Here is a 17,997-nt window from a genome sequence, read left to right as displayed (position 1 = left end):
TAACAGTTCATTGTAGTGAGAAACAGCAGTAAGGAAGTATTATACATATTGACAAATGTAGACTCTGGAACTGGAGGCCTATACTTGTACTCCAGCATCCTCACTAACTAGCCCAGTAACCTTGGGCACATTATTTAACCATTTTGTGCCTCCATTTTCTCACATGTAAAACAGGGATTAATAATAGTACTTACCATGTTCGGTTATTATGAGGTGATAAAAATACTTGCAATATATTATAAGAACTTAACATATGCTATAAGTTATTATAGAAAGTTTCTCCTATCAACTGCCCTCTCTACAGACCTTTGCAAAGAAAAAATATTCCTTATTTGATCAATATTTACTAACCACCTTCCCTGTACCAGACACACACTAGTGACATAATCATGAACAAGACAGTGCATGCCTTCAGGGTGCTTATATTCTAATGAAGACACTAGGTAAGAAGGTAAACAAATGTTTTCTGTAGTAATATTGGGAGTAGTAATAATGTGCAAGGAGATAGAGTGAAGAGGTATATGGCTCCTTTACATATAGTGGCCAGTGAAACTTCTCTGAGATTTTTTTAAGTAAAACCTGAACCTGGAGGAGCCTTATGAGAATCTAGGGGAAAAGTGTTAAAGAGGGTAGAGTGGGTATAAAGATATAAAGTTCGAACTTTCTTAAGATCAAACAACAGCAAGCAGGCCAGTGTGCTCAGAGCAGGGTGAGCTTGAGGAAGAGGGGCAGATGATGAGAGCCTAGATCTAGGCAGGGTTCTATTCACAGGAGGCTTTGGTGGCCTTTGGGAAATTCTGGCTTTAGTTTTGACTGCAATGTGAGGACAATAGAAGACTTTGCACTGTGGAGGCATGGGACTGTTTTGTGAAGTAGAGACATTGGATCAAGTGTGAGAGAAGTGAATTTGATTAGGTGGAACTTGTATAGGTAGTTAGGAGGAAGCAACTTTCAGGGTATATTTTATGATAGAGTTAATAGGACTTACTGCAGAATGTATATGACCCTGCAAGGAAAATAAGATTCAGAGATGACTATTAGTGTCTTTGGCCTGTACTATCATTTAAAAAAATGGGAAGACCAAAAGGGGAGCCAATTTGCAAAAGAAGATCCACAGTTCTGTTTGGGGCATGTCGATATCCTAATCTAGAGGTAAGGGGGTGATGTTTAAAGTGAAATTATGTATTTCAGATTGGCTAGGATCATCCAGACTGTAGATATATAGGAGGTTGCAAGATTGTACCCTGAGCACATCAAAATTCAGAAGCTGGGAAAGGAGAATAAATTTCAGACAATGCTGCGAAGTCCAGTCACTAAGATAAAAAGGAAATCATGAGTGTGGTGTCCTCAAGGACATGTGAAGAACAATTTCAAGGACATTGGAGTAATCAACCACATCCAATGATGCTGAGAGGCTAATCTGAGCTCTGGAAAATATGGAGGTCACTATTGACAAGAGCATTATGGCCAAATGGTGAGAACAAGAGCATAATTTCACGGGTCAAAAGACATACAGGAGGTGAGGAAATGGAAGTGGTGTATAGACATGTTTTATTAGGAATTTTACTATGCAGGAAGCAAACATGATTGTGAATGGAATGGCTAAAGAGGAGGGTTCAAAAAATCTGTGTTCAGTTGAAGATATAACAGTATGATGTTCCCTCTCTAAAAGGAACCTTTTGGATTGAGCAACGGGTAAAAATTATATCTCCTTCATAAACAGATCTCCCACTAAATTGGTGGTAGGTATTTTAAAGGGTATTCATTCCAAGAAATTAGATGCCTGACCTGCATTTAAATTTTGTACACTTAGGATTCCATAAAGAAAATGCAAAAACACCTTCATTTTCTTGAGGTAGCATTTATGTTGACTGGTGTTGTAGAATCAAGTAAAATAATTTCTCTAAATTTAATTTTTAAATGGAAGCATTTTATTTCCATATTTTAGAACAGGAATACCATATAATGAAAAATTGGCCATTTATGATAAGTGCAGTCTATCATTCTTGTTCATAGAAAAAAAATTTTTGAGCTATTCAGAGATGTCCCAGAAATCAGATACCTTAATTCATAAAAGGTAAAAAATATTTCTTTAGAAATATTGAAAATTAAATTTTGACTAGCTTCATGTCAAAATTGTCTTTTCCTAACAGTGCAATGAACTGTTTCATTTAATACCAACTAAATGTGTTTTTAATGATGTTGTAATAAACCTGAAATCTTGAGAGTGATGCTGTCAAAGTATAATTGTTTCCAACTTGGAAAATAAACCATTTATCCCCAGTGCAATGTTTATTTGCAAATAAATGGCTTGCTTTCACCTTGGCATTTTCTGATAGCAGGAGGAGACATATCCTTGGAAAAAGTTCTATTATCTGTATTCCTTATTTTAATCACAAGCATCTGGATGAGGCTTAGTTCTCCCTCAATAAAGAAGAAAATGGAGCCATTTCACGAACCAATAAAGAGGAATCTGTGTGCGACAAGCGTGAGTTCCCCTTCAGAATAATCTGGTCCTGGATACCAGGGGAGCCCAGGGAAGCACCTGCCACATGGTAACATTGCCTTGAAAATCTTCTGGGACCTCTAGAGAATACTCTTCCCCAAGGGAAATTTGGTGTGAAATTTTGCCTCATTGTTGTCAAGTAGATCAGTCCTGGAAATAAAAAAGTGTCTATGATGAGGACATTAGAGAACAAAATGAGAATGGAGCTCCTGGTTACTCATTTCCAGCAATGGCTCTTTGAAAATAGAGTAAAATTTATATGCAAGTCACATGTGAGAAGATGGCCTTGGGGATGTCTAGTAGCAGCACCTGCACTTCAGGTTGATGTTCAAGATGAAAGGCTCCACCTGCATTGTTCCGATACAGCCAGGGTGGTCCTGACATGCCGTTAACGCTTAACACACTTTCTATATTCTAGAAAATAGCATTTCCTTTACTGTCCATATCCTCACACACCCCCCTCCAACATTTACCACTCAATCCTACAAACCTTATCCCTACATTGAGTTCCTTACCTCAGTGTCTTTCAGAGAAGTTAATGGTATACCAAAACCACTTCACTTTTTAAAAAATTGACTTAAATCATTGTCGTGGGCTTGCTGAGATGCAGAGGCCACGTTTTATAACAAGTTGTTCTTCCCTCTCTCCATACCATGGCCTAGCAATATTGTTTGAATCTGACTCATCTCTGGGCCCTCCTTAGGCCACCATGGCTCCAGTTTATATTTTCAAGCCAGGCAGATGGTGGCCTAAGGAGGACCCAGAGATGAGTCAGACTCAGACAATGAGTCAAGATCTGAAACAGTCCAAGTGCCCATTGATAGATGAGTGGATAAAATGCTGTGGCACATTTACACAGTGGAATACTACATGGCTGCTAAAAAGAATGAACTCTTACCTTTTGTGACAGTATGGATGGACTGGAGATTATAATGCTAAGGGAATTAAGCCAGTCAGAGAAATACAAGTACCATATGATCTTACTTACATGCAGAATCTAATGAACAAAATAAACTGACAATGAAACCCAGTCATGGATACATGGTACAGATGGACAAATGTAGAGGAGAGGTGGGGTTGGGGGTGGGGACAGGATGAAAGAAGGTGAAGAGAATAGTCAAAAAAAACATATATGCATACCCCATGGACACAGACAACAATGTGGTCATGGCAATGGGGAGCATCTGTAATAATGTCAACAATAAAAAAATAAATTAAAAAAGAAAATATAAACTGGACCAATCCAACTTTTCTCTTGATATAGAATTGAAAAACCAATTCAAGCAACTGAAATGATTAGTGGAGATGGATGCTATGAGGCAGAGTGAGAGGCCTGATTAAAACCATAATAAATTAAATCATTGGCCATAGGCAGAAAGTATGAGTGAATATAAGAAGCTATTAGTCAGAGAAAATAGAGCTAATGTGCCCCCCAAAAGTAGGGGCTCATGGGTGTCCATACCATCCTGAGAGAGAAGTGTCTCAGGTCTAGGAACTCAAAATTCCTGTGAGGCCAACTCTTCCATAGTTCTTGTTTTTGGATTTCCATACAATTACACTTCTTACTAAAATAAACTCATTGTGTTTTATATGTTGTGTGGGTTCCTATACTTGAAGAAAAAATATATCTAACTAAAAGTGAGTTACCAATATAGATGGCTGAGTAAAGTTGGATAATTGTTGCTTAGCTTTCAATGAAATGAGGAAGAGAAACTATCTTCTTTCCATGGTTCTCTGGAGTCTGGCCTTACAACAAAGAGATGCATATTCAGTCACATATCTTGACAACATAGAGCAATTCTGTGACATAAATCCCAGAACACTGGACTGTGATGGGGCCAAGAAATCTAGGACTCAAGGCTAAATCTTTAACTTTTGTGGTAGATTGTTTTCTTTAATCTTAAAAAACAAACAAACAAACAACCTTTTATATAAAACATATCCAAGCATAGATGCTTTTATTGAGCAACTCAGTCCCCCTTTATACTCCTCCCCTTAATCATGAAACCTTAAAAGTCTCCAGAACTCAATTTAAAATCAATTGATATCTCATTTTATATGTGGACTATGAAGTATTTGAGCACTACTATATGGGAACATAACCATGAGGCTTTATCTCTGAGATCATTTGTAATCTCTGGCTCTACCAAACTAATATTCAACATTCCTATAAGAAACTATTTTATATTTGTTCTCTGTATAATCTTCTAAAAATTTTCAACATCATAGGTTTCAAATTCTCTAGTATTTTAACATTCATTTGAGACAAATATTTCATATCGCAGTATTTTTAACAGAGCACATTGAACGCCTTTGCCAAAGCAGATTGGATTTGGGCATCAGCCCAAAGACTGAACTTTAAAGAGATGTTGAATGTGTTTCAAGAAGTTCTAAGGTGAAGACTTGAAGCTGAATAATGATGAGGTCTCTGTTTGTGTAACTTAACTATGTCTTCCAGACTGAAAAAGAGACATGGTTTGTATTTAGAATTGAGTGGTTTAATATCGTAATGTCTCTTAAATTTGACTTACTTAAATTTCAAAAGGTTGGCTTCTACCACATATTTCAAACCACATTTACTGCAAAATCTATATACTGTATTCTGAAACCAAGGAGCTGTGGATCAGAATGACAGCATTAGAGCCTGTGACAGAGGTGTCAGTTGCCTTCAGGATCCACTCTGCCCATCTTCCCTGGTCACAGAACTCTGATTTTTTTCTGAGCAGCAATGTATTCATTATATTCCCAAATTCCCTTAGATCTAGACATGGCTAAATTTGGCCAGAAAAGCTATAAGCAGAAGAATTGTGTGATTCTTGCAGGAAGACTGGTTTAAAGGAAGCAACCTCACCTGAGAGGTACCTATCTTGCTCTCCTCACTTTCCTCACTCTGATGCCTCAAGCGCAGATTGTGATGGCTAGAGATCTAGGACCATCTTGGATGACAAGGTGACCTTGAGGATGGCAATAACATAGTAAGATGTAGTTGCCATACCAGCTCTTGAGACGCCTGCTCTCAGAACTTCTGTCTACTGCTGTTATTTTGTTACTGGTGTTTCCAGTAATATAAATTAAGCCAAATTCTCACTGACTCAATAGCCCCATGGTCGGCAAACCGTGGCTCGCGAACCACATGGGGCTCTTTGGCCCCTTGAGTGTGGCTCTTCCACAAAATACCACGGCCTGGGCGAGTCTATCTTGAAGAAGTGGCGTTAGAAGAAGTTTAAGTTTAAATAATTTGGCTCTCAAAAGAAATTTCAATCGTACTGTTGATATTTGGCTCTGTTGACTAATGAGTTTGCCGACCACTGCAATAGCCTAACTTCCAAGCTATTCTCCCAGAGTTATGCCATAGGGGGTCAGAAGAGAAAGTAAATGTGATGATTACTTTGAAAAATTAAAGATGCATCTGTTCACCTCCCACTTGCACTTGTAGGTCTCATTTTTTAAGTACAAATTTTAAGAACTGTACCATGTTTGAAGAAGCAAAATGATCATTCTATAAAAATATGACTATTACCTAAAAAATGTGAAATTATTTTAAACTTTACCCTAAACATCTCTTTCATACTTAACTTCTGTTGAATATATAAGGTTTAGTTCATTTTAAAATAAGGATGAAGTACATATTTCCCCTTGGGAAATCTTTCTAAGCATTTGTATCTAGAATATTGTGTATTTGTTTTCTGTATAACTATGTATATATTTATTGCTTCCTTCTTTCAGAAATAAGAGCAAATCGACTTTTCAGAACTATGTTTCTGTATACTTATTGTATATTATCTATATTTGAAAAAAAAAACACAAGATAACTCCATCAATCAATTATTTTCATTGTAAATGTAACTGTCACTTCACAGAGAACATTAAGAATATCCACTCCCTTTCCTTAACTATGAAAGACATTTGCATTTAAAAAGGAACATCTTTATTTCCTTAGAGTTCATCTATGCATGCTGGTTATTTCCCAGCTAAAGTCATAATCTTGTTTGCAACATCATAATCATTTACCCAGCAAACAATCAGGATGTCACTAACAAAGAATTATGACTTTAGGTGGGGGATAAAATACAGGCACAGATGAACTCTGAGGAAATAAAGATTGCTTTTATGAAAATGTGGCTAGCAATAAATAACCAGAGATGAAAATTATGCTGAAACAGAATATCCCATAAAAACAGATTTTGGAAGGTATAAATAGTATGTTTTTAAAATTTCTCCTCTCTGAAAATATCATGCACAGAGTGTTTATAAAGTACCAGTACAATTTTAACACTTAAAAACTCTGAATTTTCAAAACAGAACTCTATAAACATAGTGAACAATGTTTCAGAAATATTTTTAATGAAATAAATTTAGATATTTAGCTTTCAACGTGTTATACATCAATCAATCTAATCACTCTACTCATTGAATGCATTCTCTGTTTTTGATATTTAGTGATTTTTGTGAATGATTTATGTCAACTTGATCCTGAATTCACTAACTGACCCATCCATTAATTTGCCTCTAGATTCAATGACTGTAGCCTCAATTCATAAAAAGTGATGATAAACATGGCAGAACATGTTCCAATGCCTAAAGTGTTTCACATCATTACTACCTTTGATTCTCACCCCCTTCTTTTGAGCTAAGTAATGTCAGTATCTTTTTCTCCAATGCATGAGGAAGAAACAAATAAGTGATCTGCCAGTTAGTAAACAGTGTAAGCTGATAACCTCTGTTTCTTCCTCTACATACTAGCACATCATGTTCCCTTCCCCTGGGAAAAGTTAGAAACTGAGATGATTTATCAGTTAGGTCCTGATCATTCATTCATCACTAATCACCACCCAGTCTAAGTTAGGATTATGCTAAGAGGCTAAGTGTACAATAGTGAACAAAAGAGACATAACCCATGCTCTACTGAAATGTGTAGTCTAATTGGGGGACATACATTCAAGAAATAGACAAATTAATAGTTATAGGTACTACGAAGGGAAGGTAGGATGCCATTAAAAAAATAATGGGAAAAGAACAAAAGAATTTAGATAGAAAGTAGAGAAAGTCTCATTGAGCAGGTATATTTTTAAACTTTAGAGAAATATCATGTGGCCAAAAACAAGATGAGATAAACATAGCTCAAGATCTTTCCAACAACTGAATCATAGGGACAGGGAGAAGTGTGTTTGTTTTCTTGTTGTTGTTGTTTTTTATGAATCAAGGTGTTATTCAAAGTATCTGAATCATTTTGTAACATTCATTTGTTCAAAAACACTTTTCTGTCAGCCACACAGATAAAGTACAACATTAAGTGGTATTAAGGGTAGTGTAACCTTGGCCTGTGTTATGCGACACACCAGATGTGAAGGACTAGATGTGAAGGACTTCAACAAATATCAAACAAATTAAAACTATCTATCTATCTATCTATCTAAAATCTTAATATGGAAATAGACCAAATGGCGGGACAACCAAACAACCAGTCACAATGACATGTGCTGACCACCAGGGGGCGTGCACAAAACATGGCGTGCATCAGCCACAGCGGGATGGTGGAGCAGGTGAGTGGGGGCACCAGACCAAGGCGGGGCATTGTCACTGTCATCAGGGAGAGCCTCTGGTGGTTACTGAAAATTATTTGCTCCTATGCGCCGCGGTCCTGCCCGGCGCTCGCACCTGCTGCCCGTGCCCACATCTGCTGCCAGCGCCGGCTGCACTCACACCCATAGCCAGTGCTGGAGTTGCTGCTTGCACCTGTCGCTGGTGCCTGGCGCAGTCAGTGGGTGCGAGCAGGGCCAGCATGTGGGAGTAATGGCAGCAGGAGTGGGGCTGTCTGCAGACATGGGACTGGGGGCCATGGCAGGAGGGGCCAGATGGGGGCATGGAGGATGGGCCGAGACCTGCCCCTGTGCCCACCACAGCCTTGCAGCCCACAGTTCCTTTCAAGATGCATGAATTTGTGCACTGGGCCCCTAGTCAAATATAATTTAATGTCAGTTTGTTTCCACCATGTGTATGTCCAGAACTGTAAAATTACAGAATTTAATATACCTATTACACCCCCAGGCAAATCTGAGTATAAACTACTAAATGCCAACATGCATGTAATATCATGTGGTTGTCTAATAGTTGTGAGAGGCACGCCCTACTAACTCTAGTAGCAGGAACATGACTGTGATGTACCTGGAATGTCTGTAACTCAATTCCACAGTGAGAACTAGATGCATGCCTTACACAGCAATTTTAAACTTGAGCTTCAAAATGAGAGAACACATCGCAGCTGCTTCAGGCACAGGCTCTAATCTTATTTAGTTTTTATTTCCTCATTAGACTAATGGCAAGGGAATTAAGGAACTTTTCTAAATGTGTGGTTATGGGAAGCCAATAAAGACAGAAGGGGGTCTGATCTGCTCTGCACAGAGGACCCTCATGTTTCATTTCAATGCCATATTGCAAGTTAAATGACAAAGTCAATGGTCCACTCTTTATCTCACATTCTGGCCAGAAATGCACTGATGACAACTAATTATCAGCTTAATTTCTTATTTTAAAATTCTTATGTTGTAAAAGGCAATGTCATCTTACAAAATGTCTTTCTGAGCTAGTTCATGAATGACTCAAGCTATGAGTGAAAACACAGAAAGAATACTAGTGGTCCTCTTCCCTAATGAGAATAGGAAAACATCTCCTTCCACTTGGTCTGAGAAAAACATGGGTCTTATAAATTTCATCCAGAGGAACAATTTTCTTCATCAGAACTGTAAGGATGATGTTGTCTCAGAGCAAAGGAGTATAGGGAGAGTCAAGAAACATTAAACTTGAGTGAGCATGCTAAAAAGAAAAATAACATATTTGAACAGGCAATCCCCATTCTAGCTACAGATAATTCAGAAAGCTAGCAGCCTCGGGACAAGATGCCAGAAGGGCTCTGAGACAAATGATGAAGATTCAAGGGTGACTCACTTTTGTCTCTACAGGATTATGATAGAGGAAGTGCACAGAAGACATTAAAATACTGGAGAGTCACACTCTTAATTTTAAGGTATTTCTTTTGTGACAAATTTTATTCTGATAGTATGATTAACTTTGCTGATTTCTTATTGTTCATTTATGTTCATCACTTTTAATAAAGGGCATTTTTAGATTTAAAGACATACAAATGGCTATAGGTTTCTTCATCATTTTCTATCCTTTCCGTAAATGATGTGTGTGAATGTCAGTACAATTTATTGATGCCATGGAAAGAATATCAAAGATGAATTTACACTCAACAACCATCTGTCTTGTGTAAGAGTTTACTATCCAGAATCACAGAGAAGACAAAATGATGGCACAACCAACCTGCAGGGATATTTTTCTGATAAATCCACAAACTCCTTAAAGGGAAGCCATCCTAAAAAGTCCGTAAAACTTTCTCTCCATGTAGTCTTCTGCTCTTGAGCACCTGAATTCTAAGTTCTTATAAAACATTGAACACCCACCCACCAACCCAAGTAACTGCTATTTTTGTTGGCTATCATAGCAGTCTTTCAAAGTGATTGCAGTAATTAGGGTTCTCCAGAGGAAAAAAATCAATTGTGGAGCCTGGCAAATCCAAAATCTATGTAGCAGGCTGGCAGTCTGGAGACTCAAGGAAGAGTTGATGCTGCACCCTGAGTCTGGAGGAAGTCTGAAGGCAAAATTCCCTCTTCCTTAAAGGACCTCAGTCTTTCTTCTCTTAAGGCTTTTAAACTGATTGCATGAGACTGGAAGGTAATCTGTTTTATTCAAAGTCTACTGTTTTCAATGTTAATCTCATCTAAAAATACCTTTGCAGAAACAGCAAGGATAATGTTTAACCAAATATCTGGGTACCATGGTCTAGCCAAGTTGACACATAAAATTAACCATCACATTGGCCCTGGCCCTCCTAAAATAAGATGCTTTGGGGACCTTTTTTTGTGTTTTACTAGAACAGAGAACAAAGTATTATTTCCACTTTATTTGGGGTCCTTTTTTTGTTTTGTTTTCTAGCAGCAACTTTGAAGCTATCAGAATTTCTATAAATGCCAAAACACTAACAGAAAAAAAAACAAAAAAACACCTATAATTATCAAGTAAAAAATGGATTCCAGACACACTTGATGATACTGCCAAGTATTACTTGGCCCTCAAGTGTGTACTCTTACTGATGACATAACTACTCCAAATATAATTTGACAATTAAATATTACTTTAAATGTAATTATGTTGTAGTCTATGGTAGGTTCTATAAACACAGATTTAACTGTTATCTATAATAATAAAAGTGTAATATGCTAATTAGCCCAGACGTCCTTCCAGATGAAGCCAGGACTGCTAGGGAAGCCCAGGTCCTGGGTGCCAGAGGAAAACCCGTGTCGGCAGCCGGGGGAAGGAAAGCCTACTCTTGCACAGATGTCATGCATGGGGCCTCTAGTTTACTATCAGTATATATATATATTATTGATTTCAGAGAGGAAGGGAGAGGGAGAGATAGAAACATCAATGATGAGAGAGAATCATTGATCAGCTGCCTCCTGCATGCCCCTCACTGGGGATCAAGCCCAAAACCCGGGCATGTGCCTTGACTGGGAGTTGACCACAACCTCCTGGTTCATAGGTTGACGGTCAACCATTGAGCCACACCTGCAGGTAACTATTATTGTTTTAAACTCACCAAATTATACTAATATGATCTGCAATATAGATTATTGTTTGGCACACAATATATTATTTGGAAGAAAAAGACCTTAAACTTTTAATTTTACTAGCTTTTATTAGTCTGAAAAGCTTGAAATACCAGAAACATTAAAGAAAATCTCCAGCACTACAGAAGTAATTGCTTGGTTATTTTTATTAGTTGTTAATTCTTTTCCAATTACTTTGGGTACAAAAAGTAAAAAGTAATGAACAAATGCTCTTTAGGTACTCTTTGGCCATGGTAGTATGATGACATGTTGCTTGTCAAGAAAGTCCTTTTCCTCCTCGTCCTTGCTGTTTTCAGAAAGTGTCAGGAAAGACTGAATTTCAGTATCTTTTTCAGAAAAGCTGGAAATACATTAAGAGATCAATACACAATATACAGAACTAGGTTTGAACTCTTCATTTATCTTCTGATCAATACTACAAACGTAGAAGTCACTGGAGGCAGGCAGATGTGAGGGGGCCGCCTCAGACTGGGGCCATAATTCAACATGCCCAATATACCAAGCCACCTTTTAATGAGACATTCTCATCATTTTCCCTCTCCCAAGAAATAAAGCCACAGTGGTACCAAGGAGAGAAGGTTTACAGTCTCTGACTGTGTCTTTCACTGATGATTCAGAAGGCACTTCAGAAACTTGCTGAGCCTCAGGGTCAACGTTAAGGACATTCATCATTACATTGGCTGTTTAATAGAATCCCAATGAATGTAGACTGCCAGAAAAATCAACTCTTTTGTGTGCAGTAAACTAGGACTATGTGGATAGCCAGTCAAGATATGCCAAAACCAGAATGACAATAATTATTGAGTTATTTTATTTCATTGTGTTTTATTGTGGAGAGGAAGCTCTGTTGGAGGCTCCAGTGTGTAAGGTTCCAAGGTTTGAGAAGAGGTAGAGTGGGGAACAGTGGGGGGCCTGTACCACTCATATGTTTTGGTTTAAATTATCTCAATTGTCAGTCCATATATAGCACTAAATATAAAATACTTGCATAACATTCCATGATGGATATAACTGTTCTTTGGATTTTTTTTTAATGTCCAACTCTGGCAAAATAGCAGAGCCTACATTCTCATCTGTGAACCAGTGCAGATCTAACTGTGAATAAAAATTTTCACTGGTAATGACATTTTCATGACATTCTTAGTTTTAAAGCATAGTGTTTTATTCTGTTAATGCGTTCCCCTTACATTTTTGTATTTGTCCTTTATTTTATGAAACGATGGTGACAGCAAGGGGTAGTTTTATTTTGTTTTTAATTACTCTGGGGGGGGACAGAAACTTTAGATTTACCCCTTTTAAAAATAAACTTTTAGTGTTAGAAATGCAAAAACCCAAGAACGACAGCTAAATTATCTCCTCCTTCAGAAAAAGAGAGCAACACTCTTGCTTTCCTTTTACTACAATATTAGACTTCAAACCAATCAAAGAAATTTACAATACAAGGGACTTTTATTTATGTTTATCATAAACGTATGAGAAACCCTCCTCCTTTTACAAGGAGTTCCAGTATGTCAATAGTAGAGTGACATGGTAATTCTTAAGCTTTTATTAGTATATTAGTATGTTCCCTATAAACTGGTTGCCATTCCTAAAAGCTCTTACCTCATGTGAGGAAAGAGTGAAATGATAAACCGAATTATGCTATCCTCGACAGCATGGACTTGATTTCAAGAAAGAAACCTCTCAATATTGTATTCTGAAAACTTTATTCACATTGAGTAAGATTCTACTGATGCAAAGCATTAAAATTAAAATTATTAGGTTAATTAACGAAAGTAAAGCAACTGCTTTTCAATTTAAAAAAGAAATGCTGGGTTATTATTGAATTACATTTTTTAAATTTTTCTGACATGTTTTACAGCAGAGAATTGTATACTTATATCCTATATAATAAGAGAGGAATATGCTAATTAGCCTCAGGGCATAATGACCAATCATGTAAGGACTGGATCTGCAGGAAGGTGGAGCAACGAACTACAAGCGGGTGGCAGAAAGCTAAAGTATGGGGCAGGACAGCAAGCAAGCGGGAGGCGGAGAGCTACAGGAGGGGGCAGGGCAGCAAGCTATGAAGGGGGTTGGGGGAGCTACAGGAGGGTGAGGCAGTGGTCAGAGAGCTACAGGAGGGCAGCAGCGACCTACTGGCACATGGATTCATGCACAGGGCTAATAGTATTATAAGTAATTGTTATACTTCATAATAAAGCACCTTCATAAGCCTTTTACTAAATCCCTACAATAGGTCAGCAAAGGACACAAACATTTTACATGAATAGCCATATAAAGTACACACATGGGGGCAATCTTTCTGCATATAGTGAAGAGAATTAGTTGGAGCTTGTCCAAATTGTTACTATGCATTATATTTACATATAACCTACCTCAATTCCTTAATTCCACAGGGGTCCCTGGAATGTGAGGTCTTAAAGAAATCTAGGGTAGCCTGACTTATGTTCAGCGAATCATTGTTGAAGGCTGGTGACTCTTCTGAGGTTAGGCTGCAACATTTTTCTGAAGGATCTGAAATATTTTATTTTATGAATTGTCAACACATAAGTTCAAGAAACAAATGCACAGCATATGGCTCTGACATTTTATCCAGAGTAAACTAGTATATATAAAAGCCTAAACGACCATCACAATCGAATGGATGACTGAACAGGCTGCGTGGGACGACCAGGGCCACAGGGGGGTCAGTGAGGGGCGACCAAATGACCAAGCAGCAGGCTGCATGGGGTGACCAGGCCCACAGGGGGGTCAGTGAGGGGCGACCAAATGACTGAGCAGCAGGCTGCATGGGGCAACCAGGCAGTAGGGGGAGCAGTGAGGGGCAACCAAAAGACTGAACAGCAGGCTGTGTGGGAAGACCAGGCCAGTGTGGGGGGGAGGAGGGTTGGGGGCAACCAAGCCAGTGAGGGGGGAACAGTTAGGGGCGATCAGGCCAGCAGGCAGAGGCAGTTAGGGGTGATCAGGCCAGCAGGGGGGCAGTTAGGGACAACCAGGCCAGGAGGGGGGTCAGTGAGGGGCAATCAGGCCGGCAGGTAGAGGCGGTTAGGGGTGATCAGGCTGGCGGGGAGAGGCAGTTAGGGACAATCAGGCAGGCTGGCAGGTGAGCGGTTAGGAGCCAGCAGTTCCAGATTGTGAGAGGGATGTCTGACTCCCAGATATCCCTTGAGGGGTCTTGGATTGAAGAGGGTACAGGCTGGGCTGAGAGGACCTTCCCCACCCTGCACGAATTTCATGCACTGGGACTCTAGTAAGTAGTACAAAGAGGATCATAGATTTTGTATTATCTCTAAAGTTTCTAATGTTTGTAGGATCATCAGATAATGGCGTAAATTTGTTTTGAGATTCCAGATTAGGGCATTGTATCAAGTCACTTTAACCATATGGTTTTTTGTTTAGCAAATCCCACATCTTACTTTTTGGCTTCATTGGGATATATTTGACACAAAACATTGTTTAAGTTTAAGGTGTACAATTTGTTGATTTGAAACATATATTGTGAAATGATAACCACCATAGTATCAGCTAAGACCTCAATCACATCACATAAATGCCATTTCTTTTTTGTGGTGAGAACATTTAAGATCTACTCTCTTAGCAACTTTCAAATATGTAATACAGTAATATTAATTATAATTCCCACCTGTATGTCAGATACTCAGAACTTCCTCATCTTGTACTTTTTGATCAACATCTCCCAGTTTTTCCCACCTGGAAGCCTTTGGCAACCACCATTCTAGTCTGTTTCTATCAGTTTGGCTGTTTTAGATCCCACATGTAAGTTATATTATATAGCATTTGTCTTTCTCTTACTTATTGCAAACAGCCATATTAATTTTTCAATCTACATTATACCTAAGAAAAGTGTCCAACGTCCTAAGAATTCATAAAATTACAAAGAAAACCAAGTGATCCTCTTAAAGCTATAATATTGTCAACGCATCAACTTATATGAATGATAAACACTTTGTTATCCCTTTTGGTCTTTTAAGAAAAGCTTTACCTCCATACAGTGGGAGGCAAATGTTAGTCTTGGCAAAGTTGCCCTTTTGTGTTTATTTTTGCTTCCTGGCTTTGTTTGGGTAGAAAATAACCATTTGTATGTGAAAAGAGAGAAGTCTTAAATCTTCTCCTTTTCTGTAAAGCTGGCCTATGGTTCAGCCTAGGTAAAAAAAAATAGTGCAAGTTATGTGAGCAAAAATATAAGCAAACATATCTACACTAATAAAAGAGAAAGATGCAAATTGACCATAACTTCACGACGCCAACCAGCCAATCAGGAATGAGTATGCAAATTAACCCGACAAAGATGGAGGGTTAATTTGCATATGCAAGTGCTGAGTGGCCGGGAGCAGGGTGGCTGCTTGTGTGCAGGCTGGCACCAAGCGGCCTGCATCCCGGATACAGGTGTACTTGGGAGCCAGGCCACTCTGAGCTTGTAACCCGCACATAGACCCAGAGCACCCAGGGTCCCGGAACACCTCCGGCCACTCCAGGCCTACGTGCGCAGGCACTGAGCAGCCGGGGGCAGGGTGGGAACATCCCCAGGACCCAGGCGCTCTGAGCTGGCATGTGTGCAAGCAGCCGGGGGTGGGGCGGGAACATCCCCCGTAGCAAGCAAGCAGACAGCAGACTGTGGGGGACTGCTTTCCCCTCACCACAGCAGCAAGGGGCAAGCAGTCCCCTGCAGCAAGCGAGCAGAAAGCAGGGTCCTGCTTGCCCCTGGCCGTGGCAGCAAGGCACAAGCAGTCCCCCGCAGGGCCCCCACAGAGAGCAGACACCAGGGCCCTGCTTGCCTCTGCAGCGATGAGCAGAGAGCAGACAGCAGGGCCCTGCTTGCCCCTGGCCCTGGTGGCGAAGGACAAGCAGGCCCCCACAGAGAGCAGACACCAGGGCCTGTGGTGGCATCAAGCAGGTAGGTCCCCAGAGAGCAGAGAACCACTGGGAGCAGGCCTAAGCTGTCAGTAGGACATCCCCTGAGGGCTCCCAGATTGGAGAGGGTGCACGAATTTCATGCACTAGGCCACTAGTCTTTATATAAACTACTAAGAAGTCAAGTATAAAAAGAAATGATTACTATATTATAAAAGCCATAATACCTTCTCTCTGTCATTGATACAATTCTAAGAATCATCTAACTTGTACATAAGGCTATGTGGACTTTTAAAATTGTTAAAATTCCTGGGTTCTCCTCTTCCCTTCATTCTGATGACAGTGCCAAGTAACCACCCTCCTGATCAGAATAACCAAACACCAAACTGAAAGGAGTGTTAGGGATAAAATAGGCAGGTTTAGGGAGATTTAGAAATAAAGGGGGAGGAAGGCATAGGTGAGAGCTTGGAGATGCCAAAAGGCATACATTCACAGAGAACAAAAGGTGCCACAGGAAAAGGGAAGAGGAAGACATCCATTCACAGAAGATAGGGAAAAGCCACAGGGTATGGGGAGAAGGAGGAAACAAACTTTCACAGAGGATAGAGAAATGCCAACAAATGGAAGAAAGAGGAAAACAGATTTTCACAGGAGACAGAGAATTCTACCACTGAGGGGGGAGAGACACGGAGGGGGGACACCACACGGGGTTTGGGCTTTGAAGTTGATATTCTGCAAAAGAGTGACCAATGAGAAGGGAGCATCAAGAGACAAAGAACTGCAGCCTTTATAAACCTTAGAAAAAGAGCTTAGTGGGTCACCCCCTTGGAACCTCCTCCCTCCGTGGGAGTCTGTACTTGTTTCCAATAAATTCCCACCCTTTTCATCTACCACCTTTTGTCCATGGTTTCATTCTTTGCATCCATGTGGACAAGGACCTGGGAAAGAAACCACCCTTGTATCCTGCTCTGGAAAAACAACCTGGATCAAAACCACAATGTATCATATACTTGACTGAAGAGTTTTTTTTTGTTTTGTTTTGTTTTGGTCATTAGTATTAATTTGAAATTACTTAGATTATTTCTTCTGTAAGACAGACCTCAACACATGTATAACTTAAAGTGTCCTAAAAATTATTGAGCCCACTGACTTTCGTATTATGATACATGGAGAAATCCAGTAGGCTTAAGGATGAAGCCACTGCTAAAGCAATCAGGAGGGCTTTTCTTGGTCTTATTTACATTTGAATAATTTGGATTAATTAAGATTAATCTGGAAGAAAAAGAAAAGATTTCTCAGCTAAAATTTTTGTCTCATCCCCACTTGCTGGAAACTAGGAAATTAAGGGCCCATGGAGGATTGGCAACTTGTTGAAATTCTCACAGACACATGGTCGAAGAAATAGAACTATATCTGAACTCTTTTAGCTCACTATGTCCTAAAACACTTTATGTCCCACCATCTAATTTTCTAGCTTTAGGCCACTATCTTCTCTCCCAATTTTCCACTAAGTAAAAGAATATGGGTCTTCCAGGCCCCTTTACATGTCCCAGTGATAGGCAATGTTACCTGTGGGAAAATAGTCAATTCAGGATTTGGAATTAGTAGGATTATGGTACTAACACTCAATAATGATGCTTAGAACTGAAGAATACCACCAGGAAGGTATTCAACCTCTGTTATGTATTTGAGTTTTAATTAAATGAACACAGAACTAATTTAAATTGTGCAAATAAAATGGGCCTTTTTTGTATAATTATTAATTCTCAGAATTATATTTCAGAACATCTTGTCAAGGTAACAGGTGCAAAGGTGACATCACTTAATTTTTCACGACAGAAAAAAAATATAAAACTGCTTATAAAGTCCTGTTGTAGGTTAGTTTGTGTTAAACCTAAAAGGTCAATTGTACAAAAACCCAAGTTT

At 39.2% G+C, this 17,997-nt stretch overlaps 1 protein-coding gene across 4 annotated transcripts in view; it reads right to left on the bottom strand.

Annotated features, from left to right (window-relative positions):
* Window positions 1–11,254: 11,254 nt before the first annotated feature.
* Window positions 11,255–17,997, bottom strand: part of ZBBX (zinc finger B-box domain containing) — a 123,857-nt gene continuing 117,114 nt past the window's right edge. The window contains exons 19-20 of one of the 4 annotated variants that reach the window (XM_080655203.1): window positions 13,575–13,713; window positions 11,255–11,536 (exon numbers count right to left, since the gene is read on the bottom strand). In XM_080655203.1, the coding sequence (XP_080511329.1) occupies window positions 11,410–11,536; window positions 13,575–13,713 (266 nt within the window). In that variant the 3' untranslated portion in view covers window positions 11,255–11,409. The remainder of the gene's footprint in view (window positions 11,537–13,574; window positions 13,714–17,997) is intronic. The other 3 variants (XM_080655202.1, XM_080655204.1, XM_080655205.1) reach the window with 3 other exon arrangements.

The sequence above is a fragment of the Plecotus auritus genome, assembly GCF_963455305.1.
Source record: "Plecotus auritus genome assembly, chromosome: 2".
Lineage (NCBI taxonomy): Eukaryota > Metazoa > Chordata > Mammalia > Chiroptera > Vespertilionidae > Plecotus > Plecotus auritus.
Note: the sequence above shows the minus strand (reverse complement) of the source record. Positions and strands in the feature narration are given on the sequence as shown.